This window comes from Eleginops maclovinus, chromosome 7, assembly GCF_036324505.1.
Source record: "Eleginops maclovinus isolate JMC-PN-2008 ecotype Puerto Natales chromosome 7, JC_Emac_rtc_rv5, whole genome shotgun sequence".
In the NCBI taxonomy this organism is placed as follows: domain Eukaryota; kingdom Metazoa; phylum Chordata; class Actinopteri; order Perciformes; family Eleginopidae; genus Eleginops; species Eleginops maclovinus.
This window is the reverse complement of record NC_086355.1, coordinates 26,101,382-26,121,238: the sequence shown is the minus strand read 5'-3', so window position 1 is coordinate 26,121,238 and position 19,857 is coordinate 26,101,382. Positions and strand designations below refer to the sequence as shown.

Below are 19,857 nucleotides of genomic sequence, written 5' to 3'. Positions count from 1 at the left end.
CTATTATTGCATTTATTTCTGTTATTATTGATAACCAAAAGGATTGGATAACTGGGCAATTCCAGAATATGTGGAAGTGATGAGCCATAATATTGCTACAATGCCTCCAGCAATGTCCAAATTCTGGTCTGCCATTCTGATGATATTTTCTTTTTGGAGTTATGAAAAAATGAATGATATTCTTCCATGAAAATTCTCTCCACTGGCCAGAGCTGGAGGATTATATTTTACATATGTTAGACCATTGTTCTTCTGTTAGATCTAAATTTGTAGAAACCTCCCATTTGGCTTTAACATAAGGGGTTGAATGATTCTTGGAAGATTGTAGACATGAGTATATTCTAGATACAAGTTTCTTATGGATGTTGCCCACTAACAAAGATGTTAATCAGGTTTGATTCAGTGCTCCTTGTCATTTTTATATTTCTGTCAGTGATGCCTGAGCTGTAGATATCTGTAGAAACCCTGAGGCTCTAGGTCCAAGGTCGCTTTACAAATAGGGAGGGGAAAAGGGGAGTGGGGGTTAGTGATCAAAGGACTTAGTAATAAGTTAGGGAATAAGATGTAATGCCTTTCTGTATCCATTGTTTAAATCTGAAATCCAGCTGTGCTGGTTAAAATCTTATCAAATGCCACCCATATTATTAGCATGGCATCTCTCAAGTTTGACATGTTTGTATACTTTAAACCAAATATTGAGAGGGACCAATGCCCAGCTGCATAATTTATCAGAGTGTGTGATCTTGGAGGCTTTATCACCTAATATACATTGAAGGGGTATGTCCAATTGGCTCAGTTCGAGTTCTTTCCATCTCGCATCATAATCACCTTTGCACCAGCAAACTAAATACCTAAATTGTGCTGCTTTGTAGTAATCTTCAAAACAGGGAAGGGACATCCCTCCCTTTTCTTTTGTGAGCTGTAGTGTTTTTAATCACACCCTTGGTTTCTGACCCTTCCAAAAAAAATCTGGAGATCATGCGGTTCCAACCTTTTAACTGTTTTGCTGGTATCTCTATAGTCAGTGACTGAAAGAGGAACAGTAGGCATGGTACAATATTTATTGTTATTATGTCAATCCGGTTATGCATATTAAGGGTTAGAGGGATCCATCTATCCAAATCAGTTTGAAGTTCCTTTGGGATATTGCTGTAATTCATTCTATAAATATTTGCCAGGTTTTTTGGTATTTTAATACCAAGGTATTTAATGCTTGAAGCATTGCACTTAAAATTGTACAATTTCTGTATGTTATCTTCTGGTGAATAGTTATAAGAAAGAGTTTGGGTCTTATTTATAATTTATATCCTGATTAAGATCCAAATTGTTGAAGGCTGGACTGGAATAGTTTGGTCAGGCTTGAGTCTGGATCGGAGAGGGTCACCTAAATGTCGTCCGCATGTAAGCATATTTTGTGCTCTATTTCTTAAATAGAAATTCCAGTTATTTTGACATTTTCTCTAATTATAAATAGCGCGAAGAGAGTGGAACTTAAGGGACAACCTTGTCGGCATCCCCGCTCCAGATCCACTACCTTTGAGAGGTTACCATTTACCCTAATTCGGGCCGTTGGTAAATGGTTTAGGGATTTAAGACATCCTATCAGTGGCGGCTGGCCAATAGAGAGCGCTAGGGCGCCGCCCCACCACTCACCTCACCACATTTCCTTGAATAAGACATAAAAAAAATTAAATTAAAATGAAATAATAAAATAAAAATATTTCAAAATATATGTACAGTGGGGCAAAAAAGTATTTAGTCAGCCACCAATTGTGCAAGTTCTCCCATTTAAAAAGATGAGAGAGGCCTGTAATTTTTATCATAGGTACACTTCAACTATGAGAGACAGAATGAGAAAAACAAATCCAGGAAATCACATTGTAGGATTTTTAATTAATTAATTGGTAAATTCCTCTGGTAAAATAAGTATTTGGTCACCTACAAACAAGCAAGATTTCTGGCTCTCACAGACCTGTAACTTCTTCTTTAAGAGGCTCCTCTGTCCTCCACTTGTTACCTGTATTAATGGCACCTTTTTGAACTCGTTATCAGTATAAAAGACACCTGTCCACAACCTCAAACAGTCATACTCCAAACTCCACTATGGCCAAGACCAAAGAGCTGTCAAAGGAGACCAGAGACAAAATTGTAGACCTGCACCAGGCTGGGAAAACTGAATCTGCAATAGGTAAGCAGCTTTGTGTGAAGAAATCATCTGTGGGAGCAATTATTAGAAAATGGAAGACATGCAAGACCACTGCTAATCTCCCTCGATCTGGGGCTCCACGCAAGATCTCACCCCGTGGGGTCAAAATGATCACAAGAACGGTGAGCAAAAATCCCAGAACCACACGGGGGGACCTAGTGAATGACCTGCAGAGAGCTGGGACCAAAGTAACAGAGGCTACCATCAGTAACACACTACGCCGCCAGGGACTTAAATCCTGCAGTTCCAGACGTGTCCCCCTGCTTAAGCCAGTACATGTGCAGGCCCGTCTGAAGTTTGCTAGAGGGCATTTGGATGATCCAGAAGAGGATTGGGAGAATGTCATATGGTCAGATGAAACCAAATAGAACTTTTTGGTAAAAACTCAACTCGTCGTGTTTGGAGGAGAAAGAATGCAGAGTTGCATCCAAAGAACACCATACCTACTGTGAAGCATGGGGGTGGAAACATCATGCTTTGGGGCGGTTTTTCTGCAGACAACGTTTGACTTCTGTCATTGCCAACAAAGCGTATATAACAAAGTATTGAGATGAACTTTTGTTATTGACCAAATACTTATTTTCCACAATAATTTGAAAATAAATTCATTAAAAATCCTACAATGTGATTTCCTGGATTTTCTTTTCTCATTCTGTCTCTCATAGTTAAGGTGATGAAAATGACAGGCCTCTCTCATCTTTTTAAATGGGAGAACTTGCACAATTGGTGGCTGACTAAATACTTTTTTGCCCCACTGTATGTATTTTTTTAGATGTGCAAGATAAATATTTCATAGTTAATGATGAGTAAAGTTGTTTCGTTCGTTGACATTGTCTGATTGGTAACGTATTTCCGCCCTGGGGCGCAGGAATCTTTGCCCATAGACTCTCGTTAAAAGTTGTACATGCGCAGTAGCTCCTCTTCAATACAAGAGATAGGACGATGTTGGGGCGCACCTCTCCTGCGCCCCGAGCTGGATTTACGTACCACCGTCCCGCCATTGGGACGGCGGCGGGGCTGACGTCACAGACGATCGAACAGAGATGCAAAATGGAGAAAGATATATTAAATAATTCAGTGAAGTCACTTCGAGAACACCTTTTGAGAGGAGAACATATCAGGAGAAGCTCAACGTGAAAGAGCTCGGACCTGATCAGTCGAACATCGCGATTCATCAGCAGTCAAAAGACAGAGGGAGACAATATACTCGTTGTTTTTCCAGGACCTGGTTTAGCAACAAGGCTTGGCTAACTGCGTGTAGCGAGACTACTGCTTTATTCTGCTTTCCCTACCTCCTTTTTCAAACGTCAGGATCTGACCCAGCATGGATTAAGACAGGTATGACTGATTTGAAGCACGTTTCAGAAAAGGCAAAGAAACATGAATTAACTGGGATCCACATGGAAAATGCACTGCGACTAGCCATGTTTGGGAAAATAAACATTTCATCTCAGCTTGATGAAGGCTACAGGGTAGGGATCTGTAAGCACAATGAGGAGGTTGACAAAAACAGGCACATCCTATTTAAAATAATAGACTGTGTCAAGTTCTGTGGTGCATTTGAACTTGCCCTACGTGGCCATGATGAAAGTGAAAGCTCAGAAAATCCTGGTGTTTTTAGAGGATTGGTGGATTTTGTAGCGTCACTGGATGCAGTTCTACATGATCACCTGCAGACTGCCACTGTGTTTAAGGGAACATCTAAGACTGTACAGAATGAACTCCTTGACTGCATGCTGTCAGTTTTGAGAGAGTGCATCATTGGAGAAATCAGGAGTGCAGACTTTGTCTCCATCCAGGCTGATGAAACAATGGACATTTCCACTCGTGATCCGCTACATTGACAAAGCCCATCATGTCCAAGAGAGGTTTTTTGAGTTCATACCTCTCCAAAGTGCCACAGCTGATTCCATCACCACAGCACTTCTGGATAGGTTGAGCTCCATTCTCCCTGATGACCAGAAGAGCAAGCTCATTTCCCAAGCATACGATGGTGCAAGTGTCATGAGAGGAGCCAAAGGTGGTGTACAGAAGAAGGTCCAAGACGTGTATGTGAATGCACACTATGTCCATTGCTATGCTCACCAACTTAACCTCATCATGCAGCAGGTGACTTCCCATATCCCAAAAGTGAGTAATTTCTTCTCAGACCTGGCTGGATTCTCTAGTTTTTTTTCAAGATCTCCAAAGAGAACCAGCGTGCTCGATAGAGTGGTGGCCCACAGACTCCCAAGAGCAAGCACAGTGAGGTGGAACTTTCATAGCCGAACTGTGAACACTGTTTTTGAGCACAAAGAAGACCTGCTCCAGTATTTTGAAACCATCAGGGACTCAGGAGAGTTTGATCTTATCACTGTGAGAGAAGCTGGAGGGTTTGTGAGGCTGCTGGAGGATGATAGTTTCAGCTTCTTCCTGAAACGGTTCCATCTCATCATGCCTAATGTGGATATTCTCTACAACCAGCTCCAGAAGCGGACCATTGACTCAGTCTTTGTTCAGGGAATCATGCAGCAGTTCACAAACAACATACAAAAGATCAGGTAAATTAATGTGTATGTTATGCTATTTAATATTACTGATATTTTGTTTATCTCTATTATGCTTGAACCACTTCACATTTCTTGTTGTTTTAACTGGTGTCTAAAGATGAACTTTTCTCTCCTGGTTCTGTTCAGAGATTACCTCCCTACTCTCTGTGGAGAACACAGTGGCAGTGTATCTCAGCTGGCCAAGAAACGCCGCACACTGGGCCCAGATGATCTTCAGAGGCTAGCCACAGAGGTGAGATAGAAGCTAAATGTGTGGTGTAGGCCTTTTACAATGTTTTTAATTATTGTAGTACTATTTTGTGAAAAAGTGGGGAATACCTTAGAATAGGCCCTATAATAGTCTAGTTTTATAGAGGTGCAATGTTAATTTGCATTGTTACTATTAAATGAACACATATATTCATAAAATAAATCGTTTTTATATTTTAAATAATTAGAAAGCTGACTAATAGCCATCTCCATATTGTATTAAACTGGTGCATTCATTTTTTAGGTTTGTGACACTATCTTGGGCCATGCAAAACACAGATTTGCCTTCACAAAGCATCTGATCAGTGCTACACTGCTGCAGGCAGACAGATTCCAGCAGTACCGCAGCCAGTTCCCTGAAGCAGCACTGAACACCACCATGGAGGCTTACCCACTGCTGAATAAGAACAAGCTGAAAACTGAACTGGCTCTCATCTACAGCAACGATGAGTTCAAGAGCTGCAGTGGTGCTGTGGCTCTGTACCAGCTCTTCATGGGGAACAATCTTCAGGACACCTTCTCAGAGACTGTGGCGCTGCTGAAGATCCTCATCACAACTCCTATGACCACAGCTGAGTCTGAGAGGTGCTTCTCAACACTGAAGAGAATCAAGACCTTCCTCAGGAACACAATGTCACAGGATCGTCTTAATGCATTGGCCATGCTCTCTATGGAGAAGAATCTTGTCAAAACCATCCCTGACTTCAACCAAAGAGTCATTGAGAAATTTGCTGCTGTCAAGGATAGAAGGGCAAAATTTATGTACAAAAAGTAGAACACTACATGACATTATAATCTGTATATCTGTATATTTGTTCATACTACATCTACATATTCATACTACATCTCTTTCATTACATTCTGTATATCTGCATATATATAGCACATCTGTATATATATCTGTGTGTATTGTCCATGTTATATATGATATATATTATTTAAATATATAGAGATAGATATAGAGATAGATAGAGAGATAGATGGATAGATATTTATTATATATGTATATTGACCCTCTGTATATTTGTTCATACTACATCTGTTTATACTATGCCAACCTCTTTATACTGCCCTTATCTTTACATAATCACTCTTAACTGCATATACTGTACATACTCTATATATCGCACTTGTTTCTCTTTGCACTTCTATCTATCTATCTATAATGCTGTTTTTGTTGTTTTCATTTATGTAAATACACTCGTTTGATACCTTTAATACATTTTGGAGTTATAGCCCACCCTGGAGAAAACTCCACCAGCCGCCACTGCAAACAGCTAACAAAAACTGAGAAATTGCCTTACACTTTTTGGACAGATTTAACAGATCCTTTACTGTGGAAATGTTTCGGGCCACCATTACATCTTTAATACCGCATTTCGTTGTCCTAGTACTTGTACTCTGTGCAATGACAATAAAGTTGAATCTTCATCTTCATCTACAACAACAAACACAGGAAGTACTGTATGTTCACAGCATTAACAACAACAAAAAAAGAACAATCACATAGTTACAGTGCCCTATTTAACCAGTGCTTCTTATTCATTAACAGCCCACATGTATTATCCAAAACTATGCAAAAAAAAGAGCACTGTGTTCTCACTAAGTACATTTTAAAATAACATGGCTACAATTGGCAGTTACTTGGTGGGTGGAAGCATCAAAGAATGTTGTCTGTTTTTAAGGGTGGCAAAGGCGTCTATCACTCTATTGTGATTTAGGTGCTGAAGTGCGTCTTTTTCAATTGACATGACTGCAAGACTGTGAAGTCTTTTCTGACCCATTGTTTGGCGTAGCCAGGAGTGCAGCCGGCGCAGTACACTAAAGGACCTTTCACACGAGCAGCTGCTTACAGGCACTGTTAAAGCAACTTGGATGGTTGCCTTCAGGGAGGGAAACCTGTCTGAATCAAGGAGGTTGTGCACAGTCAACATATCTTTGGGTGAACATCCAGCCTCTGTTTTCGGGGCAAGAAAGTTTCAAGTCACCAGAACCTCCTCTGTTTTCAGGTCAATGCTGTAGTGTTTTGCAAGCTCATTCAAGTGGGATTCACTCAAGAAGTTCTCAGATTTCGGACTGCATGCCTGGATGCCTTTTAGTAGCCCTGCATCTACACTGCAAAATCTTTGCTCAAGCTCGCCAACCATCCTATCCACACACGGGAAAATAACTCTCTTTTCAATGTGTCTGAGCTGTTCAATTCATTGCGTGCACCTGCAGTTGTCTCCAGCACAAAATCACCCATTTTCCTCTGTTCTTGCCTTGTCCTGGCACCTTCTTCAGGGATACTGAGTGTGTGGCACAGGGCTTTGGTTCTGTCATAAAGCTCTGTGGCAAATGCATCTGTGCGTTTTCCCTTAAGTGTGTCACACACTGCTTGTTTGCAGATCAAAGCTTCTGCCAGGTCTAAAGTCTCTTTCTGAAGGAGCTTGTGGAGTCCTTCGGTTACAGACAGAAGGGCCTGAAACATCAGTAGTGCATAGACTGCTGAGAACTTATAGAGCTTTGCTCTGAGACCAACAGCCATGGGGGATCTAATAGCAGAAAGGCACTCCAAAATGGCAGACAACGTGTCAAGAGCTGCACTGATTGACCGCAACTGACAAGCCCAGCGAGTGTTTGAAAGTTGGACAAGCTCAACTGTTCTCAATCCAAGCCTTGTCTGAGTCTCCATGAACTTATGATGATTCACTAGGGAGGTGCTGAAAAAGGAGTAAACACACTCCAACAAGCTGAAAAGCTCCACAGCCTCTGGGATGGCCTTGCAAGTATGGCACAACACCAGGTTGAGTTCGTGAGCGTAACATTGCACATAGATAGCTTCAGGGTGGAGCCTTCTAAAATGTGCTTGTACACCTCCAGTGGTCCCACTCATGACAGCTGCACCATCATAAGTTTGTGCTACACACTTAAGCTCTGCAAGACCATTTTTTTTAATCTGCTGCTGCAGCTCCTTTGCAATGGACTGGGCATCAAATGACTTAATCTCTGCAAGCGCTAGGAAACGTTCCTTCACTGCCCCGTCTGACACATAGCTACCTGACGCAAACAGCTAACTGCTCTGATTTGACATCTCTTGCTTCATCTGCCATGATGGCATAGATTTTGGACTTTGTCATTTCAGATACAATGACACTTGTCACTTCCTGGGCACAACAGTCAATCATCTCATTCTGGGAGGTTGCTGAGGTATACTGAGCATTTGATGGGGGGTTATGTTTTTGCAGAAAAGGATCAAATTCCTTCAAAAGCTCCATGGACGCAAGAAAGTTCCCTCTGTTTGTGCTGTCTTTTCCTTCATCATGGCCACGAAAAGGGAGTCCCTGTCTCCCTAACATAGAAGTGACTGCAACAATTCGCCTGAGATATTCTCTTCTCTCTTCTATCTCACTCACATTTGCTGAAGCTATCATCTGTGCAACATTTCCCTGTTTTCTAGTTGCCTGATAGCTCTTCCATGCAACAACACTGTCTTTATGTGTTTGTGCAATCTCATGTTTGTCAAAGATGACTAAAGCTTTCTTCCAGTTCTTGCAACCACTACTGACCAAACTATCATGTTTGATGTTTTTGCCAAACACTCTACATGGGAAGCAGAAAGCTGTATTGTGATCGACTGAATATTCTAACCAGTTGTGCTTTTCAAACCAGCTGTGGTGAAATGCTCGCTTCTGCGTACCAAAACTATCTTGTGGGTAGCTCTTCAGCTTTACCTGTCTGGGCCCTGTGTCTTTGTCACCTAAATCAAATCCTGTAGTGGAGTGAGATGCTGCAGCTGCTTCATCAATTTCCCTCTCTTGGTCTGCTTGCTCTCTTTCTCTCTCTGTAATATCTTGATCTTCCTCTGGCTCTTGATCCATCTCTGGATCCCCTTGCTCTCCCTGCCTTGGCCTTGCCTGTTGATCTTTTTCTCCCACTGCATCTCCTTCTGCCTGACCCTTCAAGATAAATTAAAACAATTTATCTCCCTCTTCGATGGAATACTCTTTTCTGATTGGCTAATGGGGTGTACATTAATTCTGTATAACCTGGACACCTTAAAGTCCCACTAGAAAAGTTAAATCACCGTTCCATATCAATGCTTTTATGAATGGTTACCATTAACAACCAGTATCGATAGTCTAACGGTTGATCAGCGTCTAGCTAATCGTTTTATTATCATGTTTCATATTGATCGTATATATTTGTTTTTAACAAATTAAAAACGTACGTACAAAAACAATGCCAAGGGCCGCGAATACAGCGTCACCAGCTACGTGTCTTTGCGGGCCGGTATAAACAAACAAGGTAACCATGACAACTAAATTAACTACGAACTACTTTCTATGACGACAGCACTAGGCTACAAATCAATAAATCATCAGGTTGTTACGCATGGACTTAGCGGAGGCAACTCCGCTGCGCGTCGTGGAGTTCTTTGCCCCGCTGCGTCCATTAACTTTGTGTAATGTACCTCGACGGCCGTTATCCCTTACGAATTGAATTAATAAAACAATGAATTGAATTAATAACTGATCAACAAAGAGGCTAATGCCATGACTTTTGCTCACAACACAATAATTGTTTACTCCCAAATATTTTGAAGACGCACAGATTACATTTGGGCACATATGTGACTAAAATGTTTGCAATTTCAAGTCCTGAATAATATTACTTGATTACTTAACTTACAGTCATATTATGGTAGCCTCTTGAAAATATTTGGGCCAGGCTAATTTGGCTTATATATCTCTCTCTGAGCTATCTCCACTTTCCAATCATTACTCTCCTAAATAAAAGCTCAAGTTAAATAAGTCTTATATGGTGCACCTGGACTGAAATGTTTCGTATTTCATATTCATATCGAGTTCCATAAAATTCCAAGACTGTCTGCATCACAAATGACTATCCTGTGAAATCCTTTAGACTCACCTTTCCAGTAGAGGATTCTCCCCACTCACTCTCTTTGCTCCTCTGCCCTGACTCCTACAGGTCAATAGGGGTGGTGGAGTGATTATTATTACCATAATGTATCATTATTATTACTATTATTATCCACTGAAGATATATGTGAATGTGCTCAGCTCTTGTTTCACTGTGTGCATGTGTTAAGTTAGAAACACAGTTGATATTCCAGAAGGAAGTCCCCCCATAAAATTCAAAGACTGTCTGCATCACAAATGACTCTATCCTGCGACTCACCTTTCCAGTAGAGCTCTCTCCCCTCTCACTCTCTCTGCTCCTCTGCCCTGGCTCCTATAGGTCAATAGGCGTGGTGGTGTGATTATTATTAGTGTATTATTATTATTATTATTATTATTATTATTATTATTATTATTATTATTATTATTATTATCATCATATTATTCTTATTGTCATTATTATCCACATAATCATACGTGAATGAGCTCAGCTCCTGTTTCACTGTGTGTATCTGATGCTGGAGCTGATGCTCCAGAAGGAAGTCACCCAAAAGATAGTATATGGTAAAAATAAAAATAGCTAGCTATGTAGCAGCGTTCTTTTAGAGCTGAAATGTAACTTTTGACTGCAAAACAACTAAGGTAAGACGTGCACAGAGATATTCTACAGCACACAACACACGCTGTCTCCTGTACAGGGGGCTCTCTGCAAGCCCGGTTTTTATTTGTCAAACAGGGAGCATTTCGTTCATTAATTACATGGGACTTTCTGTTGTTAGCTGGGGGGCTGGAGCTAACTTATTGTCACCAACAGCAGTGATCAATACTTACTCTCTTGAAAAGATTTCGTATATCCATTCTTGTTCACGTTCACGGTCTGCTAATGCTGCTCTAGTCGGTTCTGTGTGCTCCGCTCCCGGTACACACATGCTGCAGGTACCCAGATGCAGAGACGAGTGCAACCTAGGTTGCAGTGAAAACGTGGACTGGATGTCAGTGATGTGGGCGTGCTCTATGAACAAGTGGAATGGATTGGATAACGACGCACTGACCCTGACTCTCTACCTTTCACTATAGGGAAACTAAGGTTTATGACCATATTTAAGTGAATAATGACTGGTTGTATGATTATTTATGTGAACTCATATTCTGGCCACATTATATTGAATTTGTCGGCATTTAAAAATAATAATAATTAAAAAAAAATTAATAAATGAACATAAAATTATTTAGGGGGGCTTAAGAATATTTTAGGGGGGCTGAAGCTTTTAGCCCTTAACCAACAGTAAGCAGGCTTACTGAGTTACTATTCTACCCGCACAATTATTTACAGTATCTGGTGTCGGAATGTCTCGCGATGTTGGTGAATTCTTAGAAACAAAACACCACATCATTTCGGGATAAACTGTGTTGTAACTGTGTTACTGAGAATTGTAACGGGTATTATATTACCCACATTTCAGAAGTAATGCATTATATTACTGCGTTACAGCAAAAAGTAATACATTACTGTAACTCCGTTACTTTTGTAACGCGTTACACCCAACACTGATCACACTGTAGTTTTGTATATGTCATGACAATAAAACTTTTGAAAACAAAACACTTTCTACGACTGATTCCTAGCTATAGTACCTCAGAGAACTGGTCACCCCACAAACCTCCACAAGAAACCTCCGTTCTGGAAAGGCTCACCACCTCCGACCCCCGTGACCAAACTCAAAACCATGGGTGCAGCCTCCTGCTCCGCTGCTCCCACACTTCAGATGCTCTCCCCGACCAGCTGAGGACACCACAGACTGTGGATGTTTTTTAAAAGGCCTAAAACCCATCTTTTTAACAAAGCCTTTTGCTAGAACTTTAACCATCCTTTTGTTGCCATGTCTTTCTTTTTTTGTTGTCTGAAAGTTTATTTAACATTTTTGTTGCTACCATTTTACTCTGGAGCACTTCTAGCGTGCGCTTATAAATACATTCTATTATTATTGTGGATTTGAACTCAACCATTTCAACTTGTTGTGGTGTAATGTTCACATTAATGCGGCATACAAAACATCTTCAGTAAATATATCAAAATAAAAGTAGTTGCACAATTATCACTGAGTTGGATGGTGTGTATGTGTCAAACTTTCCCTGGCAGCGGTATAAAAAGGCATTCACCGGACAAATATGAACTGAAATTTATTGGTTTATTCACATTCAACTCAGCCAAGGATCTATCTATACAATTCATATTTCACAGCCCTAAATTCACTTTGTCTGACAGAAATGTACATCCAAGCTTAAGCTTCCATTCCCAACACATAGCTAGCAACTGAAACAGATCTAATAATTGCATACAAAGCTAGAGGCAATGGTTTGTTGTAAATATGACATTAAGCAGACATAAGTGTATGATGTACAGGTAAAAAGGCAACATTAGAAAAGTTCAATTGCATAATGATGCTGTTCACTTCTGGGCAACTTCATCAAACTTGGGCTCTGAAAAAGACAAAGTTGAGATATTTGCAAACAGTTTAAAAGTGGATCAATAAAATGTATTTTGTTGTTACCCTTTAGCTTTAAAACCCTTGAGCATGAGGAAATAAACTATGCAGAACACAACAGGACTGCAGTGAATAGCTCAACTAAATGTTTTAATGCCTGACCAAGAGTTAGTAAAGTTGACTCACCTGTGAATTTGAACTCTGGAAAAGATGTCATGTCCCCACCACCATAGAGTCTCTCAAGCTTTGCTACCTCATCTGCCCAGGCCTTATCATAATCTGCTCCTGCATCCACTAGCCCCTCAGCTGCCCTGAGAAGCAAAAATATCAGTTATCAGCAAAGATTCATTTCTCCCTCATTGAATGCATCTCATGGGGAAGAAATTAGTTTCAATCATCCCCAGTGCAAACATCCACACTTAATTTCATGGAAGGGAAATGTAGAATGGTGCCTCATTTATTTTTAGTTACGCAGTTATTGACAAGTTTTGAATTGTTGTTTAAAAGTTTTGGTTGTTCTCGTCAGGGGGAAACTTGCAGATTTTAAAGATTAATGTTTTCAGCAGGAACCAATGGCTGGAGGGAGGGGGGAGACTTACTGGCTTCTAGAAGAATATTCACGTATGGAGTCCAGGAAGAGCTTCTGAATTGGGTCCATTTGAGCTGTGACAGGGTGAAAACAAACAAAATAGAATGAATTTCTCCTCCCAGAAAAATACTCTTAGACCAGGATCATGTGTCTGGTTAGGTCCATTCTTCTAGAACAAAAGAACAACCAATCCGATTTAACCGTAACCCTCATACATGGAGCCAGAGGGGTCAGATAGGAAAGAACGTATAAAAAGGTCAGTTGACAGGTTAAAGGTTGCTGTGATAGGTCATGCTAGTTAACACATTTGCAGAACTACAGGTTGCCAGCCGTTTATTCTACACAAAACAAACTCCAAATAGGCTATTTAAAATCTTTCGTTTTGACTCCACACAGCAACCAGGGTGCAGTGTCACCAGGTGCTTTACCATGAAAGAAAGTTTACATTTACACATTATCCCTTAACAAATACACCCAACATGTAGGGATTGATAAGGTATAAGGAGGATGAGGGCAAAACAAATGGATGAAAAACAGTGACAGGTAACCTTCTCCTTCACCAGTAAACGTTATCGGTGGTCTTTCATGGTGCATCGTCATGCAGAAAGTTCCAGCAAACTACAGGCAGTGCGGGGAATTATTTTTCTATCATGTTGGAACACCTTGGGTTAGAAGATTAAAAACAAAGAAAACCCCTGTAATTCTGACTAGAAAAATAAGAAAAGAGTGAAAGATGGCATAACAGATTAGTTCACATTGACTTATACAGGAAAGCGGAAAGAAACTTTAGAAATAAAAAAAAAACAAATACAGTAGGCAGGCAGATGTTAGTGTGCGAAAGACAGTAACTTGATGGCATTCCGAAATAAAACATGCCGAAAGCTCGATGAGAAAGGGTGTGCAGCTAACACATGCATCATTACTCAAGATCGCGGAAGCTGTGCAGTCACAAAAGACAATGGGTTTGACTACAACTACATGAAAGATGACCCAGAAGTGTAATATGAGAAAACAGGAAGGTAGTGTTTAAGGGATATGGGCTGAAAATCGATCCAGCAATACTAGGGACTATACTGGACAACCTGTGCACGGCTAGAACAAAAGAAGTGAGTTTGTGATGTCCGGTATCTTTACAGCTTATCCTTATGCTCATCACAAACGACTATTACATAGTCCTAGAAATGGTGATGAAACTGACAGCAGGTAGGCTGCAGGGTCCACCGAGGAAAGGAGAAGGATTATGTGGGAGGGGGGAGGTTGTAATGTGTACCCTCAAACGGTTCAGCTGGTTCAGCTGGGGCCTCCACCTGCAGCTCCTCTCCTGCAGCTTCAGCTACGACTGGTGCATGGTCCACCAGCTCCTCTGTAGCCTCCACAGGGCCAGAACCTTCAGCTGCAGCTTCTACAGGGGCAGCTTCAGCCAGGGGCTCTGCAGCAGCTTCTACAGGGGCAGCTTCAGCCAGGGGCTCTGCAGCAGCTTCTACAGGGGCAGCTTCAGCCAAGGGCTCTGCAGCAGCTTCTACAGGGGCAGCTTCAGCCAGGGGCTCTGCAGCAGCTTCTACAGGGGCAGCTTCAGCCAGGGGCTCTGCAGCAGCTTCTACAGGGGCAGCTTCAGCCAGGGGCTCTGCAGCAGCTTCTACAGGGGCAGCTTCAGCCAGGGGCTCTGCAGCAGCTTCTACAGGGGCAGCTTCAGCAGCAACTTCAGCCAGGGGCTCTGCAGCAACTTCTACCGGGGCAGCTTCAGCCAAGGGCTCTGCAGCAGCTTCTACAGGGGCAGCTTCAGCCAGGGGCTCTGCAGCGGCTTCTACAGGGGCAGCTTCAGCTTCTACAGGGGCAGCTTCAGCAGCAACTTCAGCCAGGGGCTCTGCAGCAACTTCTACCGGGGCAGCTTCAGCGGCTTCCACAACTGGAGCAACTTCAACAGGAACTTCAGCAGCAGATTCTGGCACTGCAGCAGCTTCAACTACTGGGGCAGCTTCAGCAACAGCTTCAGCTGCTGGCACAGCCTCTACAATTACTTCCGAGACAGCCTCCACCACGGGCGCAGCTTCAACCACAGCCTCCACCACAGGGGCAGCTTCCACTGCAGGCGCAGCTTCGACCACAGCCTCCACCACAGGCGCAGCTTCGACCGTGGGCGCAGCTTCGACCACAGCCTCCACCACAGGCGCAGCTTCGACCGCGGGCGCAGCTTCGGCGACAGCCTCGGCGACAGCCTCGACCGCGGGCACAGTTTCTACCACAGGGGTGGTTGCCACAGCCTCAGGTGCGGCGGCAGCGGCAGCGGGGGTAGGGCTCTGCTGCTGCAGCTTCTGCAACAGCTGCAGCTGGAGAAACTTCTTTCTTGGGAAGGTCATACGTCTTGTGCTGGACAAGTTTCTCTAAATCGAAGTATGTTTTAGCCTGGTCTTTGTCTAGGACAAAGGAGGAGGTTAAGCAGACAAGATGCATTATTTTATTTTTAAAATATGTACAGAGTTAATTGAAAGGAGGACCACCATGAACGTACATTTATCGAAATACAATCATTTTACAAGGTATATCCAAATACATACTAGAAAGTTGTATATGGTACTTGAACTTGTGATACATCACAAGCCTGTGACTTAGCCAGAGTAATACAGCTAATTAAAATAACAGCTTCAAGAAAAACTCTTGACATTAAAGAACAAATATAACCTTGATCATAATATCTTTATAAAAAAGATACATTGAGTATATTAAATCAAAAAAGAACATAGCGTTAGTAAGGGAAATAATAGTCAAACCCTGTGAAAGGAAATCCAGCAGTAAAAATGATGAACTGTGGAGCAAGCATAGCGGAGTAATTCAAAAAGGTAATTGTTGTAAATGGAATATGTGTACATTTCTTGGATGACAGTTAAAGGCTAAATGCAACCTCTTTATGCTCTGATTTGGAAACTTTGCCCAAACAGTGGGGAAAATGAGAAGATCTTTGTGTGGCTTTACAGCTTCAGACAAGGTGTACTAGACTGTATGGACACTGAAGGTCACCTTGTGTTGTTGAGTATCATTTCACTTTTGGCCGGATTGTTTGACCACATCTGCATTTTGCATGTTTCTTGTCAACTCCCTGGCAACCTTTCAAAAATACATTCTTTAAAGAAGACAAAAGCCGTCTAAGGTTGATTTACAGTTTTTTCATCAGAAATCAATGTGTTCCACCTTAGCATTCTCAAAGAACCTGCCGAATGCTAAATCCTACAAGTTCATGTTCACGTTTGTTAAAGCATATGGTTGTAGAAGCAACACGTAAATATGCTTTTTATTTACACTACTGATCTCTTAACCTCAAGCCATGACCAAGCAGCTGCTGTTATGTGTTTTTACCATGACATGGAGGCATGTGGGCTGGAATCCCACTCCTGACCTTCCCTAACAGTCTCCCCAGCAATGCCACAGCTACATAATGTCAAACAAATCTAAGACCCTTTTTTTTGTTACACTGAACTCTGTTCTTATCCGTTTCGGTTTCCTAGTAGTATTCACAGCCTCCACTTTTTTACTTCATGATAAAATAGAGTATATCTGGGTTTGACCTCTAAACCTGTTGCATAATGTGGGCAGAGGACAGCAGTGGAATATATCTCCTCTCCACCTCCGTCACGATAACCTATGTTGGACTTTCAACAGAATACTGTATGTTGAGTCTTTCAGGGCTCACTAAAGAACATAAAGTCTAGATGATGCACTCTCAGGCTTTTACCATGGTCCATACATGTCTTAATAAAGTCATGCTATACTTTATTATTTGAGAAGTCTAGGCTACTCATAACTCTGGGGTTTGCTACTGTTAAACAACACCTTTCCAATAGTTCAAAGAAATGTTACAGATGACATGTAATCCATTCCTCTGTGTCATAACTGAGAAGAAAAAGGCAAATTTGGACACCAACAGCCTCAATCAGGATGGAAGGTTTAGTCAATTTTAAGAAAGTTTCAGATGAAGAAAACTCTAGGCAGGGAGGGTGATAGATACACAAGACATGCAGTAAAAGAAATCATGTCAAGAATGAGGTCTGCAAGACTTTCTAGTATGACATTTCAGACAGATACCACAGTGGTGCAGTCCTGTAGACCAGAGGCAAATGTTTTTGAAGAGTATTGTTGAATTGAGTCACTTCAAACGTCAACCTACAAGAGCTGCTAAAGGCTCGGCCACACGTTGTAACCGTGTCAGTAACTATCTGAAACCTACCTGAGCTTTTCTTTTGTGTCGACTTCTTGGAACCCCCAGATTTTGTGCTAAAGGCTGCAGCTGCAGGCGCTCTCCTCAGAGTACTCCAGCTCTCAGCCTGCAAACACTGACACACAGACACACACTATATTAGACCAGATCAAGCTTTGAGAAAACATGTAGTGTGCAACACTAATACAGTTGTTAATAAATACAAACCAAACTTTGATGTATTTATTTTTTGGACCTGGATACCACACTCACATCACTCTCTCAGCATAGGACTATCCAAACTGTAGTTAGCACACCAGCTAAATCAGAAGCTGCATGGGATTAGCCAAACAAGAATACTCGTCAGAACAAATGATGGGTCAGCTAAACTGAAACGAACACTAAACCTACATTCAATTTATTTTCATGATGGAAATGTACTAAATAATATCAGCTTAACCCTTACCTTACTAGTGACAAGTAAAAGCAGATTTGAACATTTTTAATCTATTAACGTCACTCCACATGGTGTATCCAGCCAAGACCTTGCATTGTAAAACAACTTCAATTTGAACTAAATCTGAAGGAATGGGCACCTGTGTTGAAGTCTATTAAACCTGAGAGTCCAGGTCTGCAGCAGGTTGCACTTACACCTCAGATATGATGCCCTCTAGTGGAAATAAAGGTGATGTCTGCTAGGTTGAAGACAAAGATACACAAACCATTCTTACACCTTGAACAGCTGCTAAGCTTAAGAGAGAGTGGCTCGGTTGGAAATCTGTTCTAATGCATTCTACTGCAATCTATCCAAGTGGCTCAATATAGATGGTGCACTTGACAATTAAATGTGTCCCAACTTTAAGATTCCCATGTGTTCTCCCCACTATTTCATCATGAATGGTGAAAATCTTCCACTTGGTGATGGTTACATAAAAAACACACAAGAAATGACAGTGTACCTACTGAAAAAAAGCCATGCTCTGTGCGCATTTTTCTAGCGTTCCGTAGTTACCGAGACAGATCCATAATCATTACACTTCTTAAGTACCCCATTTAATGTGTTACTCTAAGTCAAATATTAACTACAATGTTAAACCATTACTTACTTTTCCTTTCCAGTGTAGTTATCTTAATGTCACTGAAGCAAATGGTAAGGTTTTGGTGACTATAACATTTTGTTTTAGGCAATGAAAAAAATACTTCTCATTTCAAACTGCACCACAACAAATGTACTTTCTTGTGCATCATGTTTAATCTCCCCAAGATTTGGCCAAATTCCTATCGTTTTAAGTTTATTTTGAATTTGGAGACTCCATTGGAATTTAAAAAAAGTTATGAGTGTTTGAACTTGCATTGTGTGTGTGGACTGTCTGTCAGTGGGGCGTGGGAGATTTCAAAAAGCCTTTACTCCAGTTTTAACACAAAAGAGACTCTTCCAAGTGCACATGTGCTGTACCACTATTATGCAAAGACCATTTCTGTGCAATACCTGACCCTCTAGTGGTGAATGCTCACTAATATTGGACAAAAATGCACAAGCTAGCTAGCTTATTGTGACCAATGGCAACATTCATCAGAAAGTCAAATTCCAGAGAGTTCAGAAGTGGAGCTTCAGCTGCTGCCAGGCCTGCGAGAACAACAGGACACCTCGCTGTCTGCCATAAGGAGCTGGAGTTTTTGTTTCAAGAGCATTCATTCACAAACAAGCCAATTTAAAAGTTTGAATGGAAACAAACCTACTAATTTTAGGCATTTGGCACGAAACTGTTCATTACTAGCAGAACTGTGGTTAGTTAGCTGCAGTACGTTCAGGAAACAGACAAAAAACACCTGAAAAATGCATTAGTGTTGTAAACGCCAGAAATTAAATGTACGTTACCTTGACACAGCCTATACGTCCTATCCTCAGCAAGGAAGCCGCCATCTTTCCTCTCGGCCTGCCTGTTCTGGGACATTCAGAAATACACAATTAAACAACAGATACAATAGACAATAGTGAAGACGTCACCATATCTGCAACGTGCAGCATTAATTAATTATAATACATCGTGCATGAAAACAGAACCGCAATAAAAAGCAGCTGAGACAAACTACAACTTTGTCTGACTGAGATAACAAAAGCTACCTGTGGTGCAAGAAACATTTAGTGTTATCAAACAGACGTGGATATTGATAGTTACCTTTTGATCAAATAAAGGCTGTTCTATGCTTCTCCTGAGGTGGACTGTGCGACAGGGCTCCGAGCAGCATGGACAGGGCTCAGTCCTTTATCATGCTCTTTATGTAACACATGAATGTGGCTGTCAACGCCCCCTTCCCATGCTGTCCGTGTCATTCGATTTTAAAGTCGCTAATAATGTTACATGTTTTTAATATTTAGTTTAAATATTTCATACAGTCTGTGTATATGTGGATGCAGCACTATAATAAGCAGGGTCTTCTCACTCACTAGCGTGGCCGACTTTTCCTTTGAAATTGGATAAATTCAAGATGTTGACGTCACTAATGGCAGCTTTAGTAACGCAGCTTAGCCTACTAAAATGCGTTTATTTCATAGAGGAAGCTAAATGTGTGTATTTTGTTTATTAACCGTTTCTTTCTACAGTGTCCCACAGCAGATCTCTCGTGTACATTCTGTACTTTTTGAAGGGGGCGTGTGTTGTGATTGGCTGCTGACGTAATTAGCGC

The 19,857-nt window shown here is 41.4% G+C and overlaps 2 protein-coding genes across 3 annotated transcripts; one reads left to right on the top strand and one right to left on the bottom strand.

Moving 5' to 3' along the window:
- Window positions 1-3,754: 3,754 nt before the first annotated feature.
- Window positions 3,755-5,908, top strand: LOC134867597 (zinc finger MYM-type protein 1-like). Its single transcript, XM_063888300.1, has 3 exons — window positions 3,755-4,746; window positions 4,882-4,987; window positions 5,249-5,908. Exons 1-3 carry the CDS (start codon window positions 4,010-4,012, stop codon window positions 5,777-5,779), a joined length of 1,374 nt encoding a protein of 457 aa, XP_063744370.1. The 5' UTR covers window positions 3,755-4,009; the 3' UTR covers window positions 5,780-5,908.
- Window positions 5,909-12,070: 6,162 nt separating this feature from the next.
- On the bottom strand, window positions 12,071-19,758 carry si:ch211-140m22.7 (uncharacterized protein LOC570370 homolog). 2 transcript variants are annotated; one of them, XM_063888656.1, is made up of 8 exons: window positions 19,350-19,758; window positions 19,049-19,115; window positions 17,443-17,501; window positions 17,200-17,305; window positions 14,251-15,394; window positions 12,991-13,054; window positions 12,578-12,702; window positions 12,071-12,386 (listed from the first exon to the last, which is right to left on the bottom strand). In XM_063888656.1, exons 5-8 carry the CDS (start codon window positions 15,335-15,337, stop codon window positions 12,355-12,357), a joined length of 1,308 nt encoding a protein of 435 aa, XP_063744726.1. In that variant the 5' UTR covers window positions 15,338-15,394; window positions 17,200-17,305; window positions 17,443-17,501; window positions 19,049-19,115; window positions 19,350-19,758; the 3' UTR covers window positions 12,071-12,354. The 2 variants fall into 2 exon arrangements, with proteins under 2 accessions (XP_063744726.1, XP_063744725.1); XM_063888655.1 differs by lacking the exons at window positions 17,443-17,501; window positions 19,350-19,758 and having other exon boundaries at window positions 19,049-19,117.
- Window positions 19,759-19,857: the final 99 nt, after the last annotated feature.